General features: G+C 55.0%; 1 protein-coding gene across 11 annotated transcripts in view; it reads right to left on the bottom strand.

Moving 5' to 3' along the window:
• Positions 1 to 1,121: 1,121 nt before the first annotated feature.
• The window catches only part of RAB3IL1 (RAB3A interacting protein like 1), a gene marked incomplete at its 5' end in the record, with an annotated part of 40,545 nt that continues 14,106 nt past the window's right edge, over positions 1,122 to 27,560 (bottom strand). Inside the window, 11 exons of one of the 11 annotated variants that reach the window (XM_081063017.1) lie at positions 1,131 to 2,182; positions 3,094 to 3,160; positions 4,563 to 4,662; positions 6,229 to 6,341; positions 6,435 to 6,563; positions 7,038 to 7,184; positions 8,072 to 8,290; positions 8,949 to 9,026; positions 9,122 to 9,217; positions 9,625 to 9,856; positions 20,757 to 20,890. In XM_081063017.1, the coding sequence (XP_080919143.1) occupies positions 2,100 to 2,182; positions 3,094 to 3,160; positions 4,563 to 4,662; positions 6,229 to 6,341; positions 6,435 to 6,563; positions 7,038 to 7,184; positions 8,072 to 8,290; positions 8,949 to 9,026; positions 9,122 to 9,217; positions 9,625 to 9,856; positions 20,757 to 20,890 (1,398 nt within the window). In that variant the 3' untranslated portion in view covers positions 1,131 to 2,099. Of the gene's footprint in view, positions 2,183 to 2,318; positions 2,406 to 3,093; positions 3,161 to 4,562; positions 4,663 to 6,228; positions 6,342 to 6,434; positions 6,564 to 7,037; positions 7,185 to 8,071; positions 8,291 to 8,948; positions 9,027 to 9,121; positions 9,218 to 9,624; positions 9,857 to 18,049; positions 18,173 to 20,756; positions 21,009 to 22,903; positions 23,116 to 27,560 lie in introns of those variants that run through there. The other 10 variants (XM_081063021.1, XM_081063023.1, XM_081063020.1 and 7 more) reach the window with 10 other exon arrangements.

The following is a 27,560-nucleotide window of genomic DNA, read 5'->3' as shown; positions in this document are numbered from 1 at the left end:
CAGGCCCGGGATATACCGTGTTTTCCCGAAAATAAGACCTAGCCGGGCAATCAGCTCTAATGTGTCTTTTGGAGCAAAAGTTAATATAAGACCCGGTATTATATTACATTACATTATATTACATTACATTACATTATATTACATTACATTACATTATATTATATTATATTATTAAGACCCGGTCTTATAGTAAAATAAGACCCGGTATTATATTATATTATATTACATTACATTACATTACATTATATTATATTATATTATATTATATTATACCCAGTCTTATAGTAAAATAAGACCCGGTCTTATAGTGAAATAAGACCGGGTCTTATACTAATTTTTGCTACAAAAGATGCATTAGAGCTGATTGTCAGGCTAGCTCTTATTTTGGGGGAAACACAGTATTAGCTACTGTCAGGAGATACTGGGGCCAGAGTGTGCGTATCCCTCTGGTCCCTCACCCAGAACCCCTGGTATCTCAGTTGTTGTTTGCTCATGATAGCCCCACCTGCGCCTTACAACAGACGTGCCATCTATCACAGGGGCAGGGAGAGCAGATCTGGGGTGTGGAATTGTCTGCCAGACCTCTGAAATGTTGCCTGGTGTCTCCTGGGCACTGGGTGTGGTTGGGCCAGACATATGGGAGCTGTGGGCAGGAATGGGCAATTCCAGGACCCAGAACTTCATCCTTCTTTGTGCCCCGCTTTGCTATCACAAACCCCTGCCTGTGTTGCTGGCAGACATCACCAATCAATCCGGCCACTGTCCTGTACATGCAGGTAGCCCCAAAGCTTTGACCCTGAGCTCCAGGCAGGCTTCCCTTAGATGGAGGCAGGGAGACTGGAGGGGGATCTGCCCAAGCCCCCCAGCGAGGCAGAGGCAGAGCCAGCCTCAGCATTGGGTCCCCCTGACAGCAGCCACTCCACAGGGGACAGGAAGCCGGCCTCATCCCCCCACGGAACACTGGGGAAGACTCCAGTAGTACTCCCTGCAGCAGTCCCTTTAGGATTTGGGCTTAATCCCAAGCACGAGGGTGGGTGGGCAAGGAACGGATTTGGTTTCATTCCTTTAGATGCCCAAGCCTTGGCCCGAACCCTGGGGCGCAGGAGTGAACGCGCGTGGCTGCCGGGCATCTACCAACAAAGGCTTCCTTTATTAAATAGAGATCGCATTACATTCCTTTCGGAGGAGGAAATCCGACGTGGTGAGGGACGTGTCCAGGTTGTACTCCGGTACCGAGTGGGCTGTGAGGGGTGTGGAGGGGCCCCGGTCCGGCCACCCCACCCCAGTCCTGTGTGTAGGTCTTGGCCACCTCAGCCCTCATTGTCTGAATAGCCACCCACAGCTGAAAACAGGCGTGATGTCCTGAGCTCCTGTCTGTGTTTTACCTTGGGAGAAAAGTGCCCTCCCGAGTCCTTCGAGTGGTGGTGGGGGCAGGGCCTCCTGAAGCACAGGAGGGGATGGAGAAGGTCAAATGAGAGGGGAGGGGGAGGGGACTTGATCCATCTTAAGAATCCCTGGGGGACAGTTCTCAAGCAGATACCAGTTGGCGTGGAAGTCCCTGCCAGCCCCTCCATGGCAGGCCCAGTGGGGCAGTCCAACAGGATGGCCACCTGAGAATGGGGTGAGGGATGGCCACAAGGGGATGCTGGTGGCCCCGGGCTTGGGAACTGGGGGGGGGATACCCTGGCGATCAGGTCACCCAGCATGGTCCCTTTCTGAGGACATGGCAGCAACAAGGTCCAGGTCAGCAGCAGCTCCCAGGACTGGGGGTGGGGGGTGCTGGCGGCCCAGGTGTCCCGTCACAAGGGCTGAGCCCCTGAGTATGGGTCCAGGCTCGTTGGTCTTTGGTACTTTCTGGAGAGTCTCCTGGTGGCTATAGAACCACTGGGAAAGAGAGAAGAGTCACCTCATGATGTCCAGTCTCTCCTGGGATAGACATTTGGTACCGGCTCAGGGCTGTCTCCAGGGCCGGCCATTTGTCTGTCTGTTCCGCTTCCAGTTCAGGGGTGGGTCCAGGATCCTGTCTTCCTGTCTGTCTGTCCGTCCTGGGGCGGCTGTTGGTTCCAGCTCTGAGCCCCCCTCCAAGCCTGGGCCAGGCGCTAGGCCTCCTGGGGGAAGAAGCCCAGCTTGGCCAGTGACATCTCCTTCCGCAGCCTCGTGATCTCCCAGAACATCGGCTCTGCTGCAGGCAGAGAGAGGGCGGACAGGTCGGTGACCGCTCAGGGTCACCTCTGGCAGACGGCCCGGCCCCCGACCCCGGCTTTGGGCAGGGCAGCTGGCGGGCACTCTAGGGCTCCCCAGTTCCCCAAGAAAATGACCTCAGTCAGTGGCGGGACCTTTGTGAGGCTCCACTCAGGCCTTGCAAATTGTTGAGTGCTGAACACACTTGAAGAACCTGTACTGCACTGGTGGAAGAGGTGACAGTCACTGCCACAGTCAGACACAGATATGCCTGTGCGCACTGCCACACACTCGACAGGCTACACGCGTTTCCCAACCCCAGCTCGCTGGGCCGCACGGCAATGAGCGGGGCCGCAGTGCCAGTTCATGAGCTGGGCCGAGGGGGCCCCGCAGGGCTCACCCCGGTCTGGCTTTGGCCTTCCTGGGGGACTTGACCCTCGAGCTGGGGAGGAGAGGCTCAGACTTCAAACTGGTTTGGGAGAACTCATCAGGAACAAAGTCTGAAGGAGCAGGAAGCTAGGCTTTGATGGGAGGAGGGGGACAATGGGAGGGGGGAGGACCTGCTGGGCAAGGGCGCACTGGGAGGCCCGTGTTCAGCGGACGGTGAGGGGGTCACACCTGGAGGGGAGAGGATTCACAGGGGAGGCCCCATCAGGCACGGCCTCCAGTGCCACGCCAGTAACAGGGAGCTGTCCCCTCAGGCCCCAGGGACAAGGAGTACAGGGGTGGCATCAAGCTAGCTTTCCTGGTACTGCGGAGCCCAGGAGGCCCTTTACTAACGCCAAACCTCCCCCCTTGCTGAGCCCTGGCCTCAGAAGGGGAAGCAAAACCCTGGGTTGATGATACTGCTGCAGCTCCTCACCCCTCCCCTCCCGGGCGCCATCCCGCCTCTGGCCACCAGGGGGCGCTCACCGTCCTGCCGCACCAGGCCTTGCTGGATGTAGCGGATGTAGGTAAAGAAGTTGCACACGGCTGTGATCTGTGGGCAGATAGCGGGAGGGTGTGACCAGGCTGTGGTGTTGCCCAGTGGCCAATGGGCTGTCATGAGAGCCTCATGAGCAGGGAGTGGCAGGGAACAGTGAGTGGGCGTCTCCCCCTAGGACTGTGCTTTCGGGACAGAGCTCTTCTCCCTATGGACTCCACTCTCCTCCGTCTCTTCAAGGTGGGAGACACATCCTAGGGGACCGTATCCTAAAACTTACACCCTTTTCATCTCCCATACGGGTCTGCACAACACAGTGGATGTGCAGGCCTATAAGAAACAAAGTTCTAGATTTTGCTACGGGAATGTCTAGCATGGATCCTTCTCTTGAACCCTAGTTGGGATTGGAAAAGGCAAAAGGGACTGGTGACCACCAAACAAGGCTCTGGGCACAGATACATGGGGTGGGGGCTGCAGTAAAAAGAGGCTGGGTTCATAGTGGGGAGACCCGAGGCACACCCCTTTCCTTCCTAAGGCTCAGACTCCCTTTAGGTAAATGGGAGACCAATTCATGGCTGGGGGCATTTGCCAGGACAACACGCTCAGATGTCCTGTGGAAGCAGCAGTCAGGAACATACAAACTGTCCTCACTGTCTAATCTGATACCCAACACTGGGGACATCTGTCCACTTTCGTCCCCATGAGGAGCTCACCAAGCTTTGGAGTTTCCTAACATGTTCTGTTTAGTTCCTTACAATTCTCTACAGCCTATGAGGGGACAAAAGAATGGAGACCACCCCACCCTTACCCTGCAGCTTGTTGAGTTCCTCTGATCCAGCCTGGGTCACACAGCCCAAGAGGAAAGAAGCTGGGAGTCCTGGAGACCCCTCGGCACCCACGGCTGACTGTCAGGCTTGTGTGACAGACATGTCTTAGGACCCTTTCCAAAGCCTGTGGCTGGAGCCCAAGCTGGGGTCAGGAGCCTGGAGCTGTAACCTGAACTCTAGTGTCACTCCCTTGATTAGGGTACATTAAACAACAGAGATGATGGATGTCACTCCTATGATTTCTCAAAGCAAGAAAATGGATACCTCAGTCCTTCAGCCACAAAGGAACTGAATTCTGCCAACAGCCACGTGAGCTTGGAAGAGGACCCTGATATCTGGAAAGGATGCAGCTGGCTGACAAGTTGACTGCAGCCCAGGAGACCCCCTGTGTCCAGACTCCTGACGCAGGGAGAGGAGACTAAATGGGTGTTGTCTAAAGCCACTCAGTGTATGGTAATTTGTTACACAGCAATAGCCAGCTAATACATCTGGCTTCGCTATGTGGCCTGAGTCAGTCTTTGCACAGCTCTGAGCCTGGTCTGTAGATCAAGGTTGTGCTCCCAAGCCTGGGGCCCAGAGTTACAGCCCGGGGGGCCCTAAGGAGTCAAGTGACATTCCAAATGATGACTCACCCTGGCCCGGGAGGACGGCGAGATGTAGTAGTGACTCTCAGAGTCCCCGAGCCGGATTCGGTGGCGACAGGTGCGGGAAAGGCCGCTCAGGGCACATGTGCTGGGGGAAAGCAGAGGAGGCCATGGAGGCCAGCTGGGGCTCGCCCAGCCAGCTCATGCAAGGAGGATGCAGCAGCCAGGAGGAGACACAGAGGGAGGGGCAGCAAGCAGACGTGGGAGTGGGACCTGGCATCCTCTCCCCAGCCCAGTTTCCCACAAGCCCAGGGCCAGGCCAAGGGGTGGGGGAGGCAGCCCCAGAAGTCCCCGAGATGGACCTTTAAACCAAGCTGGACCCCACCTCAGAAAGCTTCTCTTCATCCGCTGGACAGGAGAGCTTGGTCAACCTCATGTCAGGTGTACCAAAGCCCTACCCCCTGTAACCACTAAAAAAGCATCTCCCTACTGTAGCCCTCAGACCCAGTCACCTCTTCTCCCAACTAATCAGAAGTCCACTCTCCCCTGCCCTTGGTTACCAAGTCCCCAGGCTAGGTCATGCCAGCAGGGCATTTTACCCAGCTCCCTCAGCTGGAAGCAACCAGGCCTGTGCCTCATCTCTCCCCTTCTCCATGTTATAGCCAGGGCTCTCCCAGAAATCCACATCGATCCTATCTTTCCCTGCCGCTTTCTTACTGCCCAGAAATAGTTATGGAGAATCCTGAGTAAAGGAAGGTTAAGTAGGCACCTTGGCTGCGGAACTTATTAGAGCCTTTGTTGCCTGCAGCTTCACTGTGACTCTCTGATTGGACCAGGGAACCCTCTTTTCAGGGATGTCTTTGGTGATCTGTGAAATGCTGGCCTAGCGGGTTAAAGCCCAAACCTCATCTGAGGACTTTTACACTCTGGTCCCAAATACCCCCTACCGCCTCAGCCCCATCTCCCTGCCCACCCCACTGATCCACCAGCCAACTCAGTGGTGTTTCTATTAATACCCCAGCTTCTCATACCTGCCCTCATTGTGTTCCTTCTGCCTGAAAGGCCCTTCCCTACTGGGAAAACTGCTATTCATCCTTCAAACCTGGCTCAAATGTCCCCATCCATGATGAAGCTCCCTCCCTTGCAGGCCAGACCCTGGGCTGCTGAGGGGAAGTGCTCCCCGATCTCTGCCCCTTGCTCCAGCCTGGCTATTTTGTTGTGCTCTAGCCCTGCTCAATGTCGGTTGAGTAGCAGGAAGGACAAGATGCTACGGTCGTTCGTTATTTACTAGCAGAAGGCAGAGCTAGCAACTGACATCACTTACATGTCAATCAGAGCCCGGAACCCACTGTGGGAGAGGACGAGTGGGAGAGGGATGTGTATCAGGTCAGCCAGGAAGAGGGAGATCCCAGCTCCCAGACTCCCTGGAGAGCCTGGGGGGTCCATGACCAGGGGCAGGATGGGTCAATGGGCACAGTCAAAGATGCCTCCTTGCCCTCCGTGGGGGAAGCCACTGTCCCTCTCCTATCAGGTGCCCCTGTAGTCCTCCCCAGCCTGGCCCGTATGCCACTGCTCCTGCCCACCCCCAGATGCCATACCAGGACACCCACAGGCAGACCTGAAGCTCAGTCCTCCCTGGCCACCCCCTCGGTAGAGTCAAGGTCAGTGGAGCTTTCCCAAGTAGGCAGGAAGGGGTGACAGGGGCTAAGCTTACTTGGTGCTGCCATACTCGACTGCAGCCACCTTCACTGTGGGCAGTGTTTGTGAAGCCACAGGCTCGATGGTGAGTGTGTTGTCTTCCACGGCAGCCCGTACCAGTGCCGAGAGCTGTGGCAGACCAAAGCGGCAGGTGGGGTGGTGAGGGGCGGGCCTCTGGCTGAGGGGCTGGCCCTCCGGCTAGCCACCTCTGCCCCGCCTCACCTCCTGCATGGTGAAGTCCAGACAGGGGCCCACGTCCTCCCGGTACACCCTTTCCAGGAAGGGGCTGGTCTTGTCCAGGGTGGGCGATTCTCTCCAGGCCTGGAACTCTGCAAACAGGGTTGTGTCCACCTGTGGGGGAGGGTGAGCAGGGTGGGGTAGTCAGGGCGCTGGGGGCCAGCACAGCAGAGACGGGCAGGTGAGGACCAGGCAGAATGCAGGGCAGGCCACAGCATGCCAGCGCGCCTGTCCCCAGTGGCAGTGCAGAGAACAAAGTCCTGAGAAGAACTCCCTTCTTCCCTTTGCATCAAAGGCTCAAGAACTCAAAGTTTCACTTCAGGTTTGTTTTCAGTTTCCTGGCACTAGAGGATTACAGACTTGGCTCCAGGACCTGGCCCTGAAGACCCTCACTGCCTCCTTGAGCAGGGAAAATTGAAGAGTGACCCCGCAGGTATACACCGGTAACCCCAGGCACACATAGGCGCATGCACACAGGAGGGAAGACACACAGGCTGTGAGAGGCGACTCTCTGGCTGCTCTGGGGAGCATGCAGAGAGAGTGAGGCTGGGAGGGGGCAGAGGGGCGGCCCCTCTCTGGAGCCATTACCTGTCGGGAAAAGGAGAGAGAGGTAGCGAAGGTGGGGGCTGTGGGCGGCTCCCCAGGCGGGAGCTGCCAGGCTGGCTCGTAGGTGAGGTGAACCGCCTTGCTGGGGACCACGCAGAGGAGCAGGGAGAGGAGGGGGGGCAGCCCAGGCTGGGCAGGTGGGGCCGGTGGTGGGGCAGACAGACAGACAGACAGACAGGTAGACAGAGACAGATAGGAGGAAGCAGATATTAGTGTCCAATTGGAAGCTCAGAACTCAGAAGGGGGACAAGCGGCCTCTCTGGGAGCTCTGGAGACACAGGACAGCATGGAGCTGGGGGCCACCTTGGTGTTAGAGACCCCCAGGAAGGTGAATCCCACTAGAGCCCCTGTGAATGCTCGCTGGGTGCAGCCCTGAGCTGAGGTCCTAACAGTCACGTCTTGTCAATTCCTCTAGGGTCCCAGGAGTCCCTATTTACTATGTGAGGAAACTGAGGCACTGACAGGGGACCTTACTTGCTCAAGGACCCATCACCAACATCATAGCCCATTGTCCAGCCTGGATCAGGTACCCCATGTACCCAGCCGAGGAGGGGGAGACAGCCCTGCTAAAGGCCAGGCTTGTCTCAGCACCACAGCCAGAGGGTGCCAAGGACCCTCAAGTCCCAGGGGTGTCACAAGGTAGTCCTGGGCCTCAGGGCTGTGGCCACACAGAACCCAGGCAGCCTCTCCAGAGGCCCAGTAGCGGCCTCTTCAGGCCGAGGGAGTGTGTGTCTCTGTGGACCCCTGAGGGTACACCCTCAGGCCCAAGGCCAGCCTCAGGTATAGAAAATATCACCTACTGCTTGGAGGGGTGAGAGGACGTTATTATGCCCCCCAGATTGTACACCCGGAGGCTGAGGGTCAGATGCCTTCTATCATGAGGAGCCTGCCCAGCCCTCATGGCTAGAGGACACACAAGCCCAGAAAGGACAGGACAGGCTCCAGGTCACAGCAAGGGGGTCAGGCCTGGTCCTGTCTCCCTTTCCTGTGTCCACTGCCCACCCATTGCCCCTCACCTCTTTTCCCTCCTTGTCCTGGGCAAGAATGTGGCCTGCAGCAGGGCACACGGCAGGGCAGAGGGAGCTGCTGGTGCTCTTATGACGCAAGTGGCCCTTGCGGGGCCCAGCCTTGGCGGGGCTCAGAAGCTGCGGGTGGAGCTCACGGTTGGGAGAGGCTGGTGTGGACGTGATGACCAGTGTCTTCAAGGCTGTCACTTCTGCCTGCAGCATGTCAATCTGACCAAAATGAGATGGCTGCCAACCTTAGTCCAGAGTTGATGCCACCCTGGCTGCCACTGTCTGCCACCCCATCTCAGTTCAGCCTGTTCCAGCCGCAACTAGCACCTAACACCAGTTACCCTTGGAACAGCCTTCAAGGTGGGGATTGAGACACCCATCTTACAGGTAGGGAAACTGAGGCTCAGAGAGGCGACATGGTGTGCCTGAGGTCACACTGTAAGCCAGGACTCCATTAGAGGCCCACGTCTGGGAGCTGCTTTGGCCTCACACTGAGGGGCCCCCAGGAGCCAGGAATAGACCAGCCATCATTTTTATAGGTGGGCAAATGGGCTCCAAGACAGGAAGGTACTTGCCCAGGCTCATACAGCCAGCCTGAGGTTTCTGCTTTGTAAAGGGGGTGCGGGAGGAGGGAAAAGAAATGAAAATGACCACAGGATCCTCCTAGCCCCTGGAAGGCCCCAGAAAGATTTAGGTGGTGCAGTAGAATTGCAGAGGCAGGCAGCGTCACCTCTGCCCCATTTTCTGGGCCTCCATTTGCCCATCCCTGGTGGCCCCAACGGGCCACACAAGGGTCTGATCGGGTAGGAAGGCCAGGACTTGCAGGGCTAGGAGAAGGGCAGGAGCTCTGGGCAGGCTTTGGCAGGTGGGGCCTCACCTTGCCCCTTGCCTCCTTCAGCTGCTTTTCTGACGCCGCCTGCTTCATATTGGCTTCTCGAACCATCTTGTGGGCTTCCTGGGAAGAAGGAAGGCTCTGTGTGAGTGGTGAGGAGCCACTGGATGTCCAGCAGACCCAGTCCCTTGCACCCCCAGCTGGCCAGCCACCCGTACCTCGAATAGGCTGGCTGTCAGCTCCTCCAGCTCCCGTTCCAGTTGTTCCCGAACTTTGGATAGTCGCTCACATTCTTCATCCTTCAGTTTTAGCTCCTGAGGGGCGCGAGGCAGGTGGCTGTCAGCCCCTCAGGGGCCCCTACACCTGATACTGGGGGAACACCCCCTGTAGCTCCATGCCCCAGGTCAAATCACTGGAGCCTCTGGGCTCTAGCTTGCCTCCTCTGTTCCCCTAGTTTATGATGCGTTTTCCATTTAGCTCCTGGCTTGAGGTTGAAACCCAACAGTCAGTCCATTAGCCTGGAACAGGTTTTCAGCGAAGTCAAGACTTCTAAAAGTCATTTAAAAGTCACCAGAAGAACTGGTCCGTCCTTTGTTTGGACTTCCCTCATGCCTAGCACAGGCCTCACACAGTTGGCCTTGATAGGTGCATGAGATCTCTGGGTATTCGATAAGAGCCCACAGCTCTCCCAGGTGGGCCCCCGCCCCCCTCAGACCCTCACCTTCTGGGCTTTGTGCAGCTCCTCCTTCAGGAACTCAGAGCCCTTCTCGCGGATCTCCATGGACGAGCTGCGCAGGCGTGACACATCCAGCTGGGTGGCTGCAGGGCCCTTCTCACCTTGGGCCTCCTCCCCTACAGAGGACTCCCTGTGGCTTTTGCAGGAGATAGTGCTCTTCCAGGGGACTGAGACAGCCTCAAGGGGTGGTGGGTGGCCCTCGTCAGGATGGGGCTGGCTGTGAGGCAAACAGCAGACTTAGGGTGGGGTCCTGAGACCTGGAGAGCTGAGCCTAGGGACCAACCCTGGGCAAGGCACTCTGGGCCTCAGTCTCCCCATCTGTAAAATAGGGATGCTACCAGGGAGGCCGTCACTAGGGTTGTCACAAGGGCAGAATGACCAAACATGAGGTCTCTCGGGGGCAAGGACAGGATTCATTCATCTTTGTCCACCACGCCCTCCAGTGCAGGACCTAGGGCTGTGTGTGTGGCACACAGTAGGTGGTCAGTTGTGTTTGTCCAACAGGTGACTGTCAATGCATCAGTGTTGAGAATCTGAGTTTCCACTTCCATAAAGTCGTGACAATCCCAATGGCCCTACCTCAAGGGTCATAGAGATGTGCATAAAACCTCGGCACACAGGAGGCACTGAAGTGAGAACTGCCTTTGTCATTAACGTGACAAATTAATGACAAATTAATTTTATGCAAATTTAGGGCGGATCTGAGAGGAAGGACCTAGCCAGCCAGGGCAGGCAGGGCTGAGGCAGGAAAATTCTGCAAACAGCCCAGCAAGGCAGACTCACTTCCTGCCCCCTGGACCTTGTGGGGAGCTGTCCCAGCTCTCTGCTGGTCTGTCTTGTGACCTCAGGCAAACACCTCCCCCTCTGGGCCTCAGGACCCTCTTTTCCCTAAGTTGAAGACCCTGGAGGCACTGTAGGGTGGGGACCACCAGCCTCTGCCTTCACCTCCACCATTCCCCTTTCACAACAGACCCTGGGGAGGGAGAGAAGGAGAGAGGGAAGGAAGAAGGGGGGGAGGGAGGAGGGGCCCCAGCAGCAGTGGTTTGTGCCAAGACAGCACCTCTGGACTTGCTCACTCAGCAAAAGCTGGCGGCTCCTGAGCCAGCAGCTTCTGAGCCCAGTGGCTGGGCTGAGGGTGGGGGGCTGGGCCAGGCCGCTGATAACAGTGGGGAAGTGGAGGGGACAGGGCTCAGACAGGCCCACACAGGAGGGAGGAGAGACAAGGCCCAGGGGTCGTGGGATTCAGGATTGCTGAGAGGAATGTGTGAAAGGCAAGGCTGGACACTGTCCTTCCTCCTTGTCCTCTGGACCCTGGGACAGTCACCAAGCAGACCCTGAGCCTCAGTTTCCCCTAGGGTAACACAGAGGGACTAGGCACCCAGGGACCCAAGCACTAAGCCCATTCCCAACCCTTCCTTCACACAGCCCTGTCCAGCTGCCCTCTGCTTTAGAACTGGCTCAGAGTGTGGCCTTGAGGTTCCTTGGGCTGCGTCCTGCCTGGCCGGGACACAGGGCACACACATCTATACCTCCATCAACAGTGTCTATGCCAGGCAGGGGTCTTTCCTAATACCCTTGTTTAGGAAGAGTCTTGTTGGAAGAGAGTCCTGAGGCTTGAGGGGCGGTGGCAGTGAGATGGTGGCCCTGGGCTGGCGTCTGCGTTCAGGGGACTGACACTACGCTGGATACTACACAGGGTACTCTTCCCATGTTATCTCATTTCACACTCTCCACAGCAGCCGTGGTGTCGTCCCCATTCTACAGATGAGGGACGGAGTCTCAGAGAGGTGGTTGGTGGCAGTGCTGGGACAGGTGGCCAGGTCTTCAGCCCAGGCCCAAAGCTCCCAGTGGGAGGGGCAGTGAGTGGAGGAATCAGGGCTTCTGTCTCAGGATCCACGCCTGATGGGCCCACGGGGACTCAGGAGTCTCTTCCTTGGCTGTACCAGGGAAATCTGACTCAATCCCTGCCCGAACTGGCTTCTCAGCCTCTGCTCAGGCCCAGAAACCACCTTCCAGGAGGGAGGGCCAGGGCCAGAGGAGGTGTGGCTGCGAGCAGAGGCCAGAGTCAGGCGAGCCCAGGGCCATGCCAGGTTCTGACCTGGGGTACATGCCAGCCCCTGGGAATGCTACTGAAATCCTCTGCTCCTGCTTCCGTTCTGCGGACGGTGGTAAAAACCAGCAGCAGGTGCACTAAAAATCAAATGAGAAGTTCCTGGATATGGCACCAGGTGAAAGGTGTAAGTCCTCAGCCACACTGGCAGATACCCCCACCACGCCTGCCCAGGCTCTGAAACTGCCCATCCTGGACAGCTGCCATGCTGGCAGCACAGAGGCCAGGGGCTCGGTCCCATTTCCTCAGGTGAGAAAGAACGGCAGAGTCCCTCAGGAGGAGGCAGCAGTCCCCACCTTGGTGGTGCCCACTTCAACAGAATGAGCAAGAACCGTCGGCCAAGGGTGGGGTGACCTACAGGGACAGCACAGGACACGGACAGGATACCAGGTCTCAGACACCCCACCCCAGTGCCTTTCCCACTGCAAGGACCACCTGTCATGGCCCACGCCCCCTGCCTAGGAGAAGAAGACTTCCAGCCTCTCCCATGGGGGCCAAGCTTCGTCCACTAGTGTGGTCTGGGCCTCTGGCCACAGTGAAAGACGTTAACTCTCCTGCTGGTCCCATGGGCACGGGCTGGGGGTGTGGCTGGACAGTCCCCCATCATTTTCCCAACCACTGCTGGGTGTGGAGGGGTACGGGGTGGGCATGGAGGGGCTCTATTCTGCAGCTAGAGGAGAAAAGGGACCTGGGAGGCCTGAGACAGATCTCTGTGATACCCTCCCCTTAACCCTAGGGGGAAAGCCCAATGCACAAATCCCAATGGCAGAAAGCATGGCAACAGCAGGACCAACCGCCCTGCAGTCACCAACTGTCCAATGCCTGGGCCAGAAGTGCAGGAGCAGGAGGGAAAGAAGGACCTATCCTGCACTGGGAGGGAAGCTCCAATCTACAGACCCCTCCCACTTCCGGGCTGTGAGGCCAGCTTGGTGACTCAGAAATTTCAGAGGAAGGAGGGACCCCAGGCCCCTCATCCCTCGGGTCCAGCCCAACCCAGATTCCCCTATCCTCCACACTATTCAGCCTTCCAGGGCAGAGGCCCCAAAACTTGGATGTGAATCCTACAGTGGGGTGGACTCACGCCGCAGACGTGCAGACGCTACCACTTAAGTTCTGCTGCCCTATATCTCTCCCCCTCAAGTCCATGCCCATGACCTCTGCTCAAACCTTCTCAGTGCCAGTTCCCTGCAGAAACAGAGTCTAGTGTTCAGGATACAATGCTGCAGAGGTCACTGGGAAGGGGTCTGCTCAGGGGCGGGAGATAGTAGGAGTCAAGGTCACAGGTAGGTGAGAGCCGTTTCCTAGAGCCCACAGCAGTTCGTGCAGGAAAGGCCCCACTGGGTCACTTCCCCTGGAAACACACAAGGGTGGAGGGAATGCAGCAACTGCAATCCTCACCCCTGACCCAGGCCTGCCCTAGGAGGGGCAGCAGGTTTTTGTCCCCATCCACAAAAAATGGCAAAATGAATATATGAGGACCCCTGGATTCTATGGTCCCCAGTCACCCAGCAACTCCCACTGGGCCAGAAGGGCCTGTCTAGAGGCCTCTCCTGAGGCTAGAAGGGCCCAACTAGGGTCCTGTGCGCCCCTTCCCAGCCCCGGCCCTACCAGCCTGCCCCTCAGCCTCTCCCTCCCCAACCACCAGTGCCCAAGTCACCTCTTTCAGTTAAAGACCCCTGTGCTAATGGGCACAACAGGTTCATTAAACAAGCAGGCGGGTTGCCAGCAAGGGAAGCTCTGAAACTGGGGGAAGAAGAAGGCTGGGAGGGCACACTGGGACTGCTCTCCCTCTGCTTGGGGCCACCAGGTCCACAGTTTAGGGTGGCTGCAGCTGGTCCGGTCAGCAGGAACCCAACCCAGGGCCCAGCTCCAGGGCAGGGCCATGGCACAGGGGCCTCATTCACATTCGCACTCATGCACTCAGGGACAGTCCAGTAAGCCCTGAGGGCACTGAGGGTGACAGCCAAGTGATTCTCACCAGGGGCCAAGGTTTCAAGGTTTGGCTTCCTGACTGGACTCCAAACCCAGCCAGGCTCAGCCTACAGACAGGGGCCAAGTCTTCAGCTCCAAACACACCAGCACGTTGGAATCCCAGGCCCACACGCACACCCACACCAGCCCACCACTCCACATACCCACAGATATCATTGTGTGTGAACCTCATTATGCCACTGCTGGGAGATGCTCTCCCCAACCCGGTTGGAGCGATGAAGCACCCAAGGTTCAGAGAGGGATGGTGACCTGGCTGGAATACACAGCAAGAAAGTGGCAGGGTGGGAACTGAACCCAGAGCCCAGGCAGTACTGAGTCATGGGACCTGTCACCCAGAGAAGCCTGGACAGGAGGAAAGGGGACGAATGGTGGTTTCGGAGAAGTGAGGCAGGATGCAGACGTTGTTTGAGGAAGTTGGAGACAGTGGGCAAGTGGTGGTGGTAGTGGGGGGTTCCACCCAAGGCTGCTGTGTAAGCCAGGCAGGCTCTGGGCTAGGAGGGGACACGCAGAGGGGACACACAGACACATAAGACTCTGAGACGGTGTTCCTGGGAGAACCAGGGGCTGGATGGGGGGACAGAAAAAAATAAGTTGCAGAAATTAATATAATTGAAAACCGAGGAAAAGGTGAATGAGGAGAATAGTGGTACACAAGACCAGAATGAAGAACTGGGACAGGGTCTTTCGGGGAAAGGAAAGAGGGCGGCTGAGGTGTTTGGGAAGTGGCAGCTGAGGGGAGGCACCAGGACAGAGGAAGCAGCTGCAGCCAGAGCCTGGGTGACAGGATGGGTGACAGAGGAGTTGAGGCCAGAGAGCCAGCATGGAGATCTGACGAGGAGCCATTCCAGGGATTGGAAGGGAGGGTTCCTGAAGAATGGGACGACAGTGTCACATCACACATGGGAACAGAAGAACAGGACCCCAGGGGTGGAAAGGGTGGGTCTGGACCACTCCAGGAAGGGGGCAGTAGATGTGTGCACGGGAGGCAGGAGCAACATCAGCACCGTGCAGAAGAACAGGGAGCAGGAGAGGGGAGAAGGTCAGGGACGGCCTTGGGATGGTAAGGAGGGAGGTGAGAACACCTGAGGCTGGTGGGCCAGGCCACGCCTCTCCCCACTACAGCTCCAGGCCTGACGAGGAAATCCAGCCCTGGGTCTCCAATCAGAGCCAGCACAAGGCCTGAGAGGGTAGGGGCTCCCTTCTCTGCGGGCGCAGGGCACACAGCACTGCCTCACAGTCACCTGTTTAGTCATAGAAGAATCTGATACCCCAAGACCTCAAACGTTCAACACATGCACAGTGAGCACCTGTGCCAGGCACTCTACCAGCCCCAATCCACCCAATCTGCATGACCACACAGATGCTGGCAGCAACATCACCAAGCCCCTTTTTCTGACCATGTTCTAATTCATTTTGCTCCCCCTCCCCCACCCTATTGGGCACAAATCCCTTGAAGGCAGGGGGACAGTCTAGGATAAGCAGGACACTAATGAGGGTCTGAGTCCAGCACTTAGATGTGTTGTTGATTAAGGAATAACAGGAAAGCTATCACCACCTGTTGAGGGGGAAGGGGAGGTAGTAATTCATGGAGGGCTTCCAGGAGGAGGCAGCAGAGGGTTGTACAACCCTCTTCCCTCTGGTCCTGACCCTGGAATCCCCAGGCCATACTTCAGAACTGTCTCAGAGCTATAGTCCCCTATGACTTAGGCCCTATAGACAGGAGCTCACAGATCCAAGCCCCTTAGGGAAGCTATGGCCCAGAGAAGTTAAGTGACTTGCTCAAGATCACACAGCCCTTCTACAGCCCTGGAGCTCCCTAGTATCCTGTCTGCTGCAAAGACACAGTCCCTCATTCCTGGGAGAGTGGGGTGATCTCATCTCATTCCTGGGCAGTCCATCAGACCCTGGCCCTCCTTAAAGATAGATATGATTAGCCCCATCCTCCAGATGGGGAAATTGAGACTGAAGGGCTACATCAACATCATGTGGCCATTTAGTGGCAGAAAACTAGCCCAGAACCCAATCTCTGACTTCTGTTGACCAAGTCCCAAGTCCAACACTGTGTTAGCTGCAGAAGTACCCAAGATGCCATCCTCACTCCAACCCCTCTGAGCAGGCTTGGCACTCAAGACGATGGACATGGAACACTGTGGGGGATGGGGAAGGGAGCAGACTGGTTTGAGGGGAGCTGCTTCTGGGGCAGAGTTCATGATGGCCCATGCTCAGGAAGGCCCAAGAAGGAGGCCACTTGAGCTCCTGCAGTGTCCTACCACTGCCACTAACCCCAGGGGAGCAGCCCTGGGTCCAGGGCCAAGGTGGCCAACTGGCACCAGGCCCTGGCCCTCAACAGCAGTCACTCAAGAGAGATATTTCAGTTCATCTTACAGATGAGGACACTAAGCCCCAGAGACATCAATGGCTTAGCCAGGGTCACTGACTCCTAATCCCAGATTCCTTCTAATCTAGGATGAAAGACTCCAAGTACACACCTGCCCAGAGTTGTCATGAGCTACTGGGGGCCACAAGCACAAACAGCTCAGTGAGAGTCACGAGGGCAAGTGTGACCCCAAGCAGAGTCGCTCCCAGCAGCTTCTGGGGTCTGGGCAAGTCCCTAGGACACCAGGCCCCCAGTAGGTGCTGGCAGCTTGGCCCTGATTGGTCAATGCCTGCCTCCAATAGTCAAGGGAGGAGTCCATGAAAAGGCAGTGGTCCAGGTAACCTAAAAGCTCTGTCTCTCACTCCCCAGGTGCCCAGCTCCTCATTCTTCCCCCTCATGCTTTCCACCTGCATTTATGAAACACCTACTTTGTGCTCTACCCTGGGCTAGGTCCCAGGGAATGCAAATGTTCATAGAAGTAGTAAGCTGACTGAGGATAGTGGGGTCAGCTTGACAGCCTGGTTCATCCACAAGGGCCCGGGGATTACGGCAGAGAGGCTGGCCTGGGACCTTCTCCAGACTTTGAGTAGTCTCTTTGATAGTGTCCTTGAACAGAGCGGCCGTCTCCTGGTGGTTCCCAGCCTTGTCTGTCTGGCCTTGGCCTGGATGTCTACAGGGAAGGACATTGTCTGGCACTGGATCACTTCCTACCCCACAACCTGCTCATTTCACCGAAAGGCCCAGAGCAAGGAGGCCATACTCTTAAGATCACATAGCAACTCAGTGGCTGTGTTTTGTCTTGGGCGCACCTGACATAACAGGTCAAAAGTTTCCTCCAGACCAGGCTGCTGCTCCAACAGTTAACCCCAGGAAGAACTGCTTACTCCAGGTACCACCAACCCACCTCAGCCACTTTCTCCCTAAACTCAGTCTCCTTCCCCCAGGGCGCAATTCCAAAGAGTACACCCTTTACTTCAACTGCCTCCCTTTAAGAGTCTCCTGCTTCCTCTTACACCTCAGCCCTTCCAGGATTCCATTCCCTCAGCACCCCGTTCTTCCTCCCCTGGGTGCTCCCCTCTCATCTCCGGCTTTGCTGAGTGCCATGGAATACAGTGGATCCAGCCTGCCAGCCTCCCCAGGGGCGCTTCCTTTACTCCGCAGCTGTGGCTGGGAGCCCTGTCCTGGGACCACCCATCTGGCCCAGTTCTTTCCACGAATACAATACACTCCCACTCTGGCTGCATCCCCTCCAGGACCTAGTCTTTCCCGGCCATGGGAAAGAGGAAGTGTTTGCCCAACTCCCTGAGAAGACCACAGCCTTTTTGCACATACAGGGCAGGGGTCGGCCGGACCCGGGGACCACCTCTGAGAGCCACTGAACAGATATGGGTACTGGGGCCACGAACCCAGCATCTGGCTCCAGGCTGCAGGGAAATCCCACCCCACACTTCTGAGCCCTGCCAGCTCCAGGAACCCCCCAGGGAGAGGCTCTTCAACTTGCTAGCGACCTTGGCAGAGACCCAGCCCCCCTCCCCACATGCACTGCTTTCTAAGGGTTCGTCCAAGCTGGGGGACCCTCTTCTAGGTGCGAAGCCCAGACGTACTCTGGTTTGCACCCCACCCTCCCATCAAACTTGCTCTCCCGATGAGCTAGGAGGAGTGGGCGCAGTGAAGCCGGGACGCCCTGCCGCCCGCCTTTCACACTCCCCATCCCCAGAGACGCCAGCCCTTCCCGGCGGAGTGTCCTTCCGTCTCTGCGAGGACGCCCGCTGTCCTCGGGCTACAACGGGCTCCTCCTCGGCCGCTGGCAGGGCTGGGGAGCCGAGCACCTCCAAGTGGGAAGCGCAGGCCCCGCAGCGCTCCGCGACCCTCCCAGCCCGAGGCAGCCGCAGCCCGACCCCGCGCAGAACCGCGAGCGCGCGCGGACCTACCCACTCCACATCCCGGCGCCTCGGGGCGCCCAGGCGTCCGTCCCCGCCGCCGCCGCGATCTCGCTGTGCCGCGTCCCCGCCGCCGCCGACTCCGCCCCGGGCCGGCCGGCCTGCCCCGCCGCCTGTCTGTCGGTGCAGCCCCGGCCCGCGCGTGGGCCCCCAGCCCAGCCCCGACCCTGCCCTCAGGGGGTCACGTGGCAGACAGGGTGGCCCGAGGACACGTGCCTGACCCCACCCCCCTCCGGCGGCCAGCGCAGAGCTCGCGCGCTCACGCCCACCCCCACGGCCGTGGGCCTCGGGGCTGTGCCACCGGCGGAGTGCGGGGAGGAGCGTAGCCACATCATGCGGCTGGAGCGCGGCGTTCAGACGCTCCCGGCTGCTCCCTCTCCAGTCACCGCCCCGGCCCCGGCACCGGGGGGGGGGGGGGGGGGGGGGGCGGCACCCACCCTGGGTCACCCTGCTCAAGAGCCTGCAAAGGCTCCTGGGCTTTCAGCTCCCTCATTCTTAACTCAGAGCCAGCAGACAGCCTCCCCCCCTCACCTGGCCCTCTGGCCATCCCTCCTTCCCTGGGCTCCCTGCTCCACCCTGTCCCTGTGCCACATCCTGCCTGTTTGGCAGACCCCCTAACAAGTGTTCTCCGTCTTTGCTCTGAGTGCTTATCCCAGGCAGGACCCACGTTTGGCCCAAGTCTCCAACCCCAGCCTCTCCTGCCATGCCAACCCTGCCCCTCCGTGCCTTTGCCCAAGGTCTTCTGTCTGGAGGAATACACCCCGCCCCCATGCACACACACACACCTGTCTGGTCCTTCATCCGTTGCAAAACTTTTCCCTGAATCCCAGACCACTGGCTTTTGTGTCCCTCAGTGTCTGTGTCCCTGTCACCTATCCTGAGCCCTTTGCCCTGACCATCTGGCTCAACTTCAGCCTGGGGCTGGATCCACTGAGAGCATAACCCCCTTTCTCTCCTGGGGGGACAATGGCTCCCACTCTCTGTGTCTAGAGGAGGACTGGGAGAGTTAAGAAAGTGCTTTTCCAGAAGCTAACAGAACTCTGGGCGCTACTCTTCCAGCCTCATAGAACCAGGGCTCCAGGCTTGAGTGTGTCAGGTTTCCACCTGGGGACACATATTTCATTCATTCATTCATTCATTCATTCATTCGTTCATTCAACCTCTTCTGAGTAAGAACTATGGGCCATACAGGGCTGGGGACACAAAGGGAAACTGCCAGATACAGGCTCTGTCCTCCTGGGGCTCCAGTGTGGTGGGGGAGATGGAAGGAGGGGGACATACTCTCAAGGACCTCCACTTCCAGCACCACCACTTGTCCAAGGCACACTACCTTGCTAAGTGAATGGTATCTTTGTTCCAAAATGACAATGGTACTCCTTTCCTAGGTGGGCACACCAAGGTGCAGGACTTGGTGCGTGGAGGGTAGGCTGGATTTCGTCCCTTGTTCGCTCATTCCTTTGGCTAGTGCCTTGCACAATCAACAACCTGGGCGTCCCTTCCAACGTTGCAGAATCATTCTGCCCAGGCCTCACATACCCTTCACTCTGCAGGGCAATTGTTTCAGCAACTATGGCTTCTGAAGGATGGGGACCTGCTCCTTCTTGGCACTTGTTTCTGCACCTACCCCAGCCCAGGGTCTGGCCGAAAGCAGGTGTCATCATGTTTACTGATTTGAATCCTTCACCAAATAAGACTTGTTGAGCAACTGCTGTCTTCCTGGCCCTTGCTCTGCTCACTATTTAGGGAAAAGGCGAGAAGATGACACAAAGGGCTCTCAGGACAGGCCCCTTACCCTCCAAATCTTCACGAGCCCAGACAGGAGATAAGACCTGGTCCAAGTCTGACAACCCAGACTGGTGGGAGATAAAGAGTGAAGGGTGTGTCCGCTCAGGGCTATGGCTTTAGAGGAAGAATCCTCAGCCTGGAAGGGCTGGTGGGCTGTGGAGGCCCTTGAGCGAGGCCTCAAACGACAAGTGTGGGGTCACCACTATGGGATCATTGACACACCAATTACTAGCCAAAAATATCCTGTCTATGCAGCCAGTTACCTCGGACTCCCAGGCCTCACTAGCTTCTCCTATAGTCCAGAAGTTCTGCTCCTCAGCTGAAAAGGATGGGCTCAGAGAAGTTAAGGAAACTGCCTGATGTCACACGGCCAGGGGTGGTGGGACTGAGACCCCTTACACCAGTGTTCTGAGAAGATAGCCCAGAAGCCAGCGGCCTCACTGGAAGCTGCAGCTGTATGCAGTCAGGCAATAAGAGACGCTACTGGGTGCCTGGCCCACAGGTGGGGAGGGAGAAACAAAAGGTGTGTCCTCTGCCTCCAAGCCCCTTCCTTCCCCAAATCTAACCCCCTGCAATTCCCCTGACTACCCCCATCACAGACCCTTGGCTGGAGGCAGATGAGGAGCTGAACTGCCAGCCAGGATGACCCAGGCCGATTGTGTGCTCAGTTCGCTGTGTGATACACGATGAGTGTCATGCCCTCTCTGAGCTTCAGATTCTGTATCTGTATAACCAAATCAGACAAGACAACCGTGGCCACCCCCTGGCATTCACCTTGTAGGAGGCTCATGGAATTCCTCATTGTCCTAGGCCAGTCCCCGGTTGGGAACCTGGCTTCTCACACCCTCCCCCCACTTTCCTGTAGAGTGGCAAAATGCATCCCTCCCGTCCATGTCCCGGGTCACTAGCTCACCTGTCTGTGTCCCAGGGCGCCTCTCCCAAGTTCCCCTCAAGTGCAGCATAGCGAACAATCCCTGAGCTCATCGCCAGGTACACGGGGCATTTCCCTCGGGCAGGGCACCTGGTATACTCCTCAGAAGAGTCCATGCCTGGAGGGCTGGACCCACGGTCCCTCTGGAGAATGCCAGGCGGCAGGTGGCAGAAGCCTTCTCCCTACCCGCAGGCTCACTCTAACCTTTGCTATCTCTGAGGAGCAGCTGCGTGTGAGGGAGGAGCCTCCCAGACAAGCTTCTATCTCCTTAAACCCCGTAATTATTAACTCCTGTGGCTCAGCTGACAGCCGAAAACGCTGGGGCCATCCTTCCTGGGCTCTGGGCCAGGGAAGGTGAGTCCTCAAAGGGAAACGGGAGCCTTCTTCTACATGCCCAAGGCCCCAGGGCTTCAACTAGGCCCACAGATACAGCTGCCTGTCCCCTCCTTGCCCAGGGTGGCAAGTTGGAAATAACCTGTCCAGCCCTGGCTCTATCACGAGCTGGCCATGTGGCCTTGGACAAGGTTCCCTGCCTCCCCTACCCTGGTCCCTGGCCTCAACATCCCCTTCAAACCTTTAACCACCAACAAAAAGGCACCACTCAATAAAGCAGTTAAAAACACAGGCCTGGAGTCAGGCTGGATTCTACTCCACTTCCAGACTGTGAACCTCTGGGCGTGTTACCCTCTCTTACCTCAGCTTCTCCAGCTGTAAAATGGAATCTCACCCTCTAAGGCACACCAGGCCAGCTGCCCTGATATACCCTACAACCCTCCTTTTCCTCACATTAACCCCTCTTTCTTCGGCCTGCATCCCATTGCACCCCTGCTGATACATTTCTCTTTTGTCATACCCCCTCCTTCAGGAAGCCATCTGTGAATTGCTTTCTTCTTCTCTAGGCATTGGGCTCCCACGCTCAGACGCGTGGTGAAGTGTCATGGCAAGTGCCCCATGGCACTGTTGGACACCCCCACTGAGTGACTCGTGGGCATAGACTGGCACACACTAATCATCAAATCCTCAGTGCCCCCTTGCTAGGCACATGGTTAGCCTTAATCCACCCCAGAGGATTTGAATGTTCCACCCTGTCTCATCTGGCCAGAATTCTAATCCTAGTTCTGCTATTCCCTGGCTGTGTGACCTTGGACAAGTCCCTTAACCTCTCTGGGACTCAGTTCCCTCATCTATAAAATGGGAATAATTCTCCCCTGAGATGTTGTGAACATCTAAGAAGGGAACATTCCTGAAGTGCCTGCCACAGTGGAGACGAAAACAGCGTTTCCTATTCCCTTCTCCCTCGCCTTCCCTCTTCTTTCCTGTCAGCCTCTGAGCTCCCACTGGGGAGAAGCTGCCAGTTCCTGACTAAGTCACACCCCGCCCACCCACTCGCCTGCGGATAACAATATCTCCCACTCAGGCTTTGGGCTTCGAAGCTCTCTCTCTCAGTCTAATGCAAACCAGATGCTGGCCTCCCTTTCCTGGCAATGAAGTTTCCATGGCTTGCTCCCACCCCCTTCCTGTTTTTGCTCCTCACTGATCCCCCTGCGAAATTCTTCCGTGTCCCCACCTTCCTCTGCAGGGCAACCTCTGGGCCCACCTGGAAACAATTAATGGAAAACAGGATGTATGAAGGGGGGAGTCTCCCCATCATCCTAACATGGCAAAAAGGGAAGAGGCTCTGCCTTGTTGGTAACAAAGTATATGACAGATAGTCCCTCCCTGCCAAGCCTCAGCCATCCCTTCAGGGGGGAAACTGAGTCAGAGTTGCTTTGGGAACTGTATAGAAAATTTTGCTACTTTCTGGACACTTGGGCACAGCTGGGACTGTATGGAGAGCTGTAAGAGTCTTGTCCTAGTCTGTGACCTCTTAGAAAAATCAGAGCCAGAAGAGGCCCAATCCTCTCCTGTTGCAGGTGAAAGAAACTGAGGCTTGGAGACTTATCCCGGGTCACTGGTGAGTTGGAGGCTAGAGGCAGCCAGCTCCAAGACTGCAAGCCAGTAAAAGCTGCTGCCGGAAGTGACCTCTGGGGATGCTATCTCAGCATCATTCCCTCCTGCCCTTCCCCCGCTGCTTAGCCCAGTCATGAGGGAAGGCTCACAAGCCCTCCAGCCGCCCACTGTCTAGTCACCTTCTCGCCGGCAAGCAGGCGCTGAGGTGGTGGTGCACATCTGGCCCGGCAGACATGGATTTTCCTCACCAGGGGCTGGGCACTCGGGACGGAGACCTTGGGCAAGCCTAGGAGTGCCTGTGTTGGGGGCTCTTCTTTTATCCTCTGGGCCCTGTGAACTCCATAGGGCAGCCAGGGCTCGCCCTCCCAGTGAAGACTCCACCATTTCCATGAAAACAACAGCCCAAAGGCTTTCAAAAGCCCCAGCTCTAGCCGCCCCTCCCTCCGCCAGCTGTGCAGGGTGTTTGGACAACTGGATGGAATGTTTTGCACGGACAGTCCTCCCTGGATCCCTGAGCTCAGATTTCAAGAGGGAGGGAGGAGAGGATTTTGGCTCCAGGAAGAAGGGAAGAGGATCAAGAAGTCAAACGTGGGCCTGGAGGTCCCCTTCTCAGGACTGACCAAGACACTGCCCACTCAGTCCCAGCATGGTGGGGAGCTGGAGCCAGGCCCAGGCTCCTGGAGCAAGGACAGGGCAGAGGGTGGAGGCAGCCGAATGCTGTCAGATATTTGGTGGGGCCAGACTGGTGAAGTCAGACCCCAGGGACATTCTGGGCTCCAGGAGGGGCTGGACCAAGACAGCACTTCGGGAATGTTAAGCTTCCACGACAGAGATCATTCCATCTACCACCCCCATTTTACAGGTAGGGCAGTTGGGGTCCAGAGAGGGCAGGACTTCGGCCCAAGTAAGTGAACAGCTGGGCTGGAATCCTGAGTTCCTGATCCTAGCTTGCTGGTCTCACGGTCCGTGTTGTCCCCGCCCTCACCCCCAGCCCCAGACACATACATACCCTTGCTCTTTCCCAAATGATGACACAGGTGAGATAACCTACTCAAGGTTCACAAAGAAAATACAGACACTGAGCTCCCTGCCAGCATGTGGATAAGCGGTGGAGACCCTGAGAGCCAGGATTCATGCGCCATCTCCTGCTCTGGGGCCAGAGCCCCCCTCCCCCCATTCCCCACCACAACTGCCCAGGCCTCTGAGAGCCTCTGAGTAAGACTGAGAAGTTCAAGTCCTAGATCCAACTGTATGAAAAATAGTTCGAGGCTCAGTTTACCTACCTTAAAATAGGATTGTCCTTGTTCTGCTTGACTCACCATACTGTGAGTACTGATGGTGAAGGCCAGTGTACCCCTTTGGAGACTTAAACATTTCCCAGTGACAAAACCCCTGTGCTCACATGAAGAAAGGAGAGAGGAGATTCCTTTGGGTCCAAACGGGTGTGGGAATCCCACCAAGGTGACTAAGGGCCTGGGCTGGATTCCTCCAGGTGGAACCTGTTTGCCCACTCCCATCTCCCAAGTAGGAAAGCTCAGCCACCTAATGGAATTCGAGAACCAGTCAAAACTTCAGGGGTGGATGTGACTAGAGGGACAGAGTAAGGTACCCCCACATGTGGCAAAACGGCAGAATGTAGAGTGGGCTGGGACCCTGCTAGGAGATGTACATTTGATATCAGACTTAATTCACCCTCACAGTGACCCAGTGTGGTCCTTCATTGCCTTCTGTTTCCATTTCAAAGACGAGGGAACTGAGACTGAGAAAGGTTAAATGATTTGGCAACAGCAAACAAATGATGAAATTTGGATTTTAATCCAGGTTTGTCTGACTCCAAAAGCTCATGTTCTTATCCCTCTACCATTTACTCTCTCAGGAGGAAGAGTAAGGTGAGGCGTTTTTTGAGAAAGGAGGCCTTGAAGAAACAGCAGAATTTAAATATTTTAGAAATCGAGGATGGGCATTCTATGCAGAGGGACCATCAGCAACAAAGGCTTGGAAGTGGGACAGAGCAGGGCACATACAGAAAGAAGTGAACCCTTCACTTTGGCTAGAGCTCTAAGCTGATTTGGAAGACAGTAAAGAAAAGACAACAGGGGCAGGCTTCAGATGAATCATGAAAAGCCTTGGAAGCAAGTTAAAGAGTTTGGACTTTATTCTAAAGGCTCCAAGGAGACTGCTAAACATTTTTGAGCAGGAGAGGGATGTGATCAGAGCCCTGCTTTGGGAAGATGAAATTGACAGTAGTGTGCATAGAAAATAGAAGTGAACACTTATCAACTATCTGCAGAGAGAAAGACTTTCTAAACTTAGAAGCATTTGAAGAGACCTCAAAAGAAAAATCAATAGATCTGTTTACATTAAAATTTAAAATTTTTCTGTGTTCCTCCCTGCACCAAACAATAACTAACATTAAAAGGCAAATAGCCTGGGGTAAATATTCCCAGCAAACGGCAAAGTGTTAACATCTTTAAAGTATAAAGAATTCACAAAAACCAATAAGAAAAACAGTAGGAGCCCAGTAAACATGTTCATTCATTCATTCAACAAATATGCAACAAATATTTAATGAACACCTGTGATATTAGTGGACAAGACAAAGTTTCTGCACTCATGAAGTATACAGTTTTGGGGATGGGTGTAGAGAAGGCATTCAGACATCTAATTACAACACTGTGTGACAGGTACAAGCATGGGAAGTATATCAAGCACCTCCTAACCTAGACTTGGGGTCTGGGAAATGTTCCCCAGGAAAGAGTCTGGGAGTGAGAAGGGGGACTATTGAGAGAGAGGAGTCTGGGAAGATCACGCAGGGCCTTATATACTAGGTAAGGAGTTCAAACTTTACACTTGAGGACAAAGGAGAGGCATTGAAGTGTTTAAGCAGGAGTGTAATGTGATCAGATTTACACATCAAAAACTGACATGTAAATGGCTCCTATGGATGTATGTAGAATGGGTTGGAGAATTCTGGTTCTAGTGACTTGGAGCACTGGGGAGCTTTCATTCTACAGAAAAAGAATATCCTATAAAGAGGCCATGATTCCTCAAGGCCTTGTTGTCTCCAACATCTCCACAAACCACTTCCTAACTCATAAAGGAAAGTAAGAATGAAGCTGGGAAGCTGGCCAGGAGGAGGAGGGACAGCTGAATCTTGGGCAACTACGCTGAGCCAGGAGCCTCACGGAGGCTGAAGTTCCATGTTGGTGGCAGCCCCTGGCTTTTGGCAGAAGCAGATGCAAATACCCTATAGAGAAAAGTTTCAACTTTAGGTATGAAGGATTCCCATTGGCTAATATGGAGCAGTGAGCTCACAATCAGAGATGGCTAGCACAGAAGGAGGCTAGCCACTATGAGCACGTATCAGCTGGAACAACACACGACAGATTTACATTCTATAGGACTCCAGATATTCAGGTCCTTTATGCAATATAGAAAGGTTATGTATTAACTTCAGATGAATAAATAAGAGATTATCAAAAAAGGACCAAGTAGATTTTTAAATGATCAAACGAAACACACACACACACAGGTATATATATTATATATATAGTTATATACGTATACATTTATTTATCTCCAAAAGGATATGTTAAATAGACTAGACACAGCTAAAGAGAGAATCAGAGTCCTGGAACATGTGTCTAAGGAATTCATCAGAAAGCAGCACAGAGAGTCACACACAGAGGTGGAAAATATGAAAAAGAAGTTAAAAAAGAGAGATAGAAAATAGACTTATAAGGTCTATAAAATCAAAGAATAGAAATAAAGCATGGAGGGGAGGCAATATTTGTTTGGTACGTACAAAGTTTCAATTTGGGAAGATGAAAAAACATTCCGAAGATGGATGAGGGTGACGGTTGCACAACAAAGTAAATGTACTTAATACCACTGAACTGTACACTAAAATGGTTAAAATTATTTTTAAAAAGCATGCATCTGACACACCTCAACGTAAGGATAAGGAAAGGTTGAGCTTGAAAAGTTATGCTAAGAAAACATAGAACAAAAAAAATGTAGTATACCTATATTAATAACTGACCTTTAAGGCAAGTGTCATTATTTTTTTAATTAAAGTTTATTGGGGTGACAATTGTTAGTAAAGTTACATAGATTTCAGGTGTATTCATTCTGTAATGTATTCATTCTGTAACACATTATCTATATCTCACATTGTGTGTTCACCATCCAGAGTCAGTTCTCTTTCCATCACCAAGTGTCATTATTAAGGGTAGAGATGGCCACTATGTAGTAATAATAAAATAATGACAATATTAAGTAAAATAAAAGTTAAATTCACAGAAAGATATAGCAATTATAAATGAATGTATCTAATAAAATAGCCTGAAGCTATTAAAGCAAAACTCATTAGAGCTATAGGAGGAAATTAGACAAACGTATAATTATGGTGTGAGGTATCAACAATCCTCTCTTAATTATGAATAGATCAAGGAAACAACTTATCAGGAACTGGCAGAAACAGAGACCTCTAGCACTGGCAGTAAAGGCTAAAACATTGAGCTCTAGATCAAAGCTGACTGAGAAGCAATTAGATCTCTACATTTCCTCCCCTACTTCACGTCGCTGAGCAACTTCTTTCCAAGTCTAGCATGAGATTGGAAATGTATTCTCTGGAGATGGTAAAACAGAAAGCCTTTGAGCCAGTAGCTGACTAAAGGGATTAAGTGATTGCATACAAGTTGAAAACTGAGACCGCGCCCCCCCTTCCCCCCATCCTCTTCCCTCACTTGGCAGCCAGAATAGTGGCAGTCAGACCTTAACCCTCCAGGAAGTGTGGGTTGGAAGAGCCTTCCCTGGGGACGCTGGCCAGCCCAA

Source organism: Rhinolophus hipposideros (genome assembly GCF_964194185.1).
Source record: "Rhinolophus hipposideros genome assembly, chromosome: 10".
In the NCBI taxonomy this organism is placed as follows: Eukaryota; Metazoa; Chordata; class Mammalia; order Chiroptera; family Rhinolophidae; genus Rhinolophus; species Rhinolophus hipposideros.
This window is presented reverse-complemented; position numbering and strand designations above follow the sequence as displayed.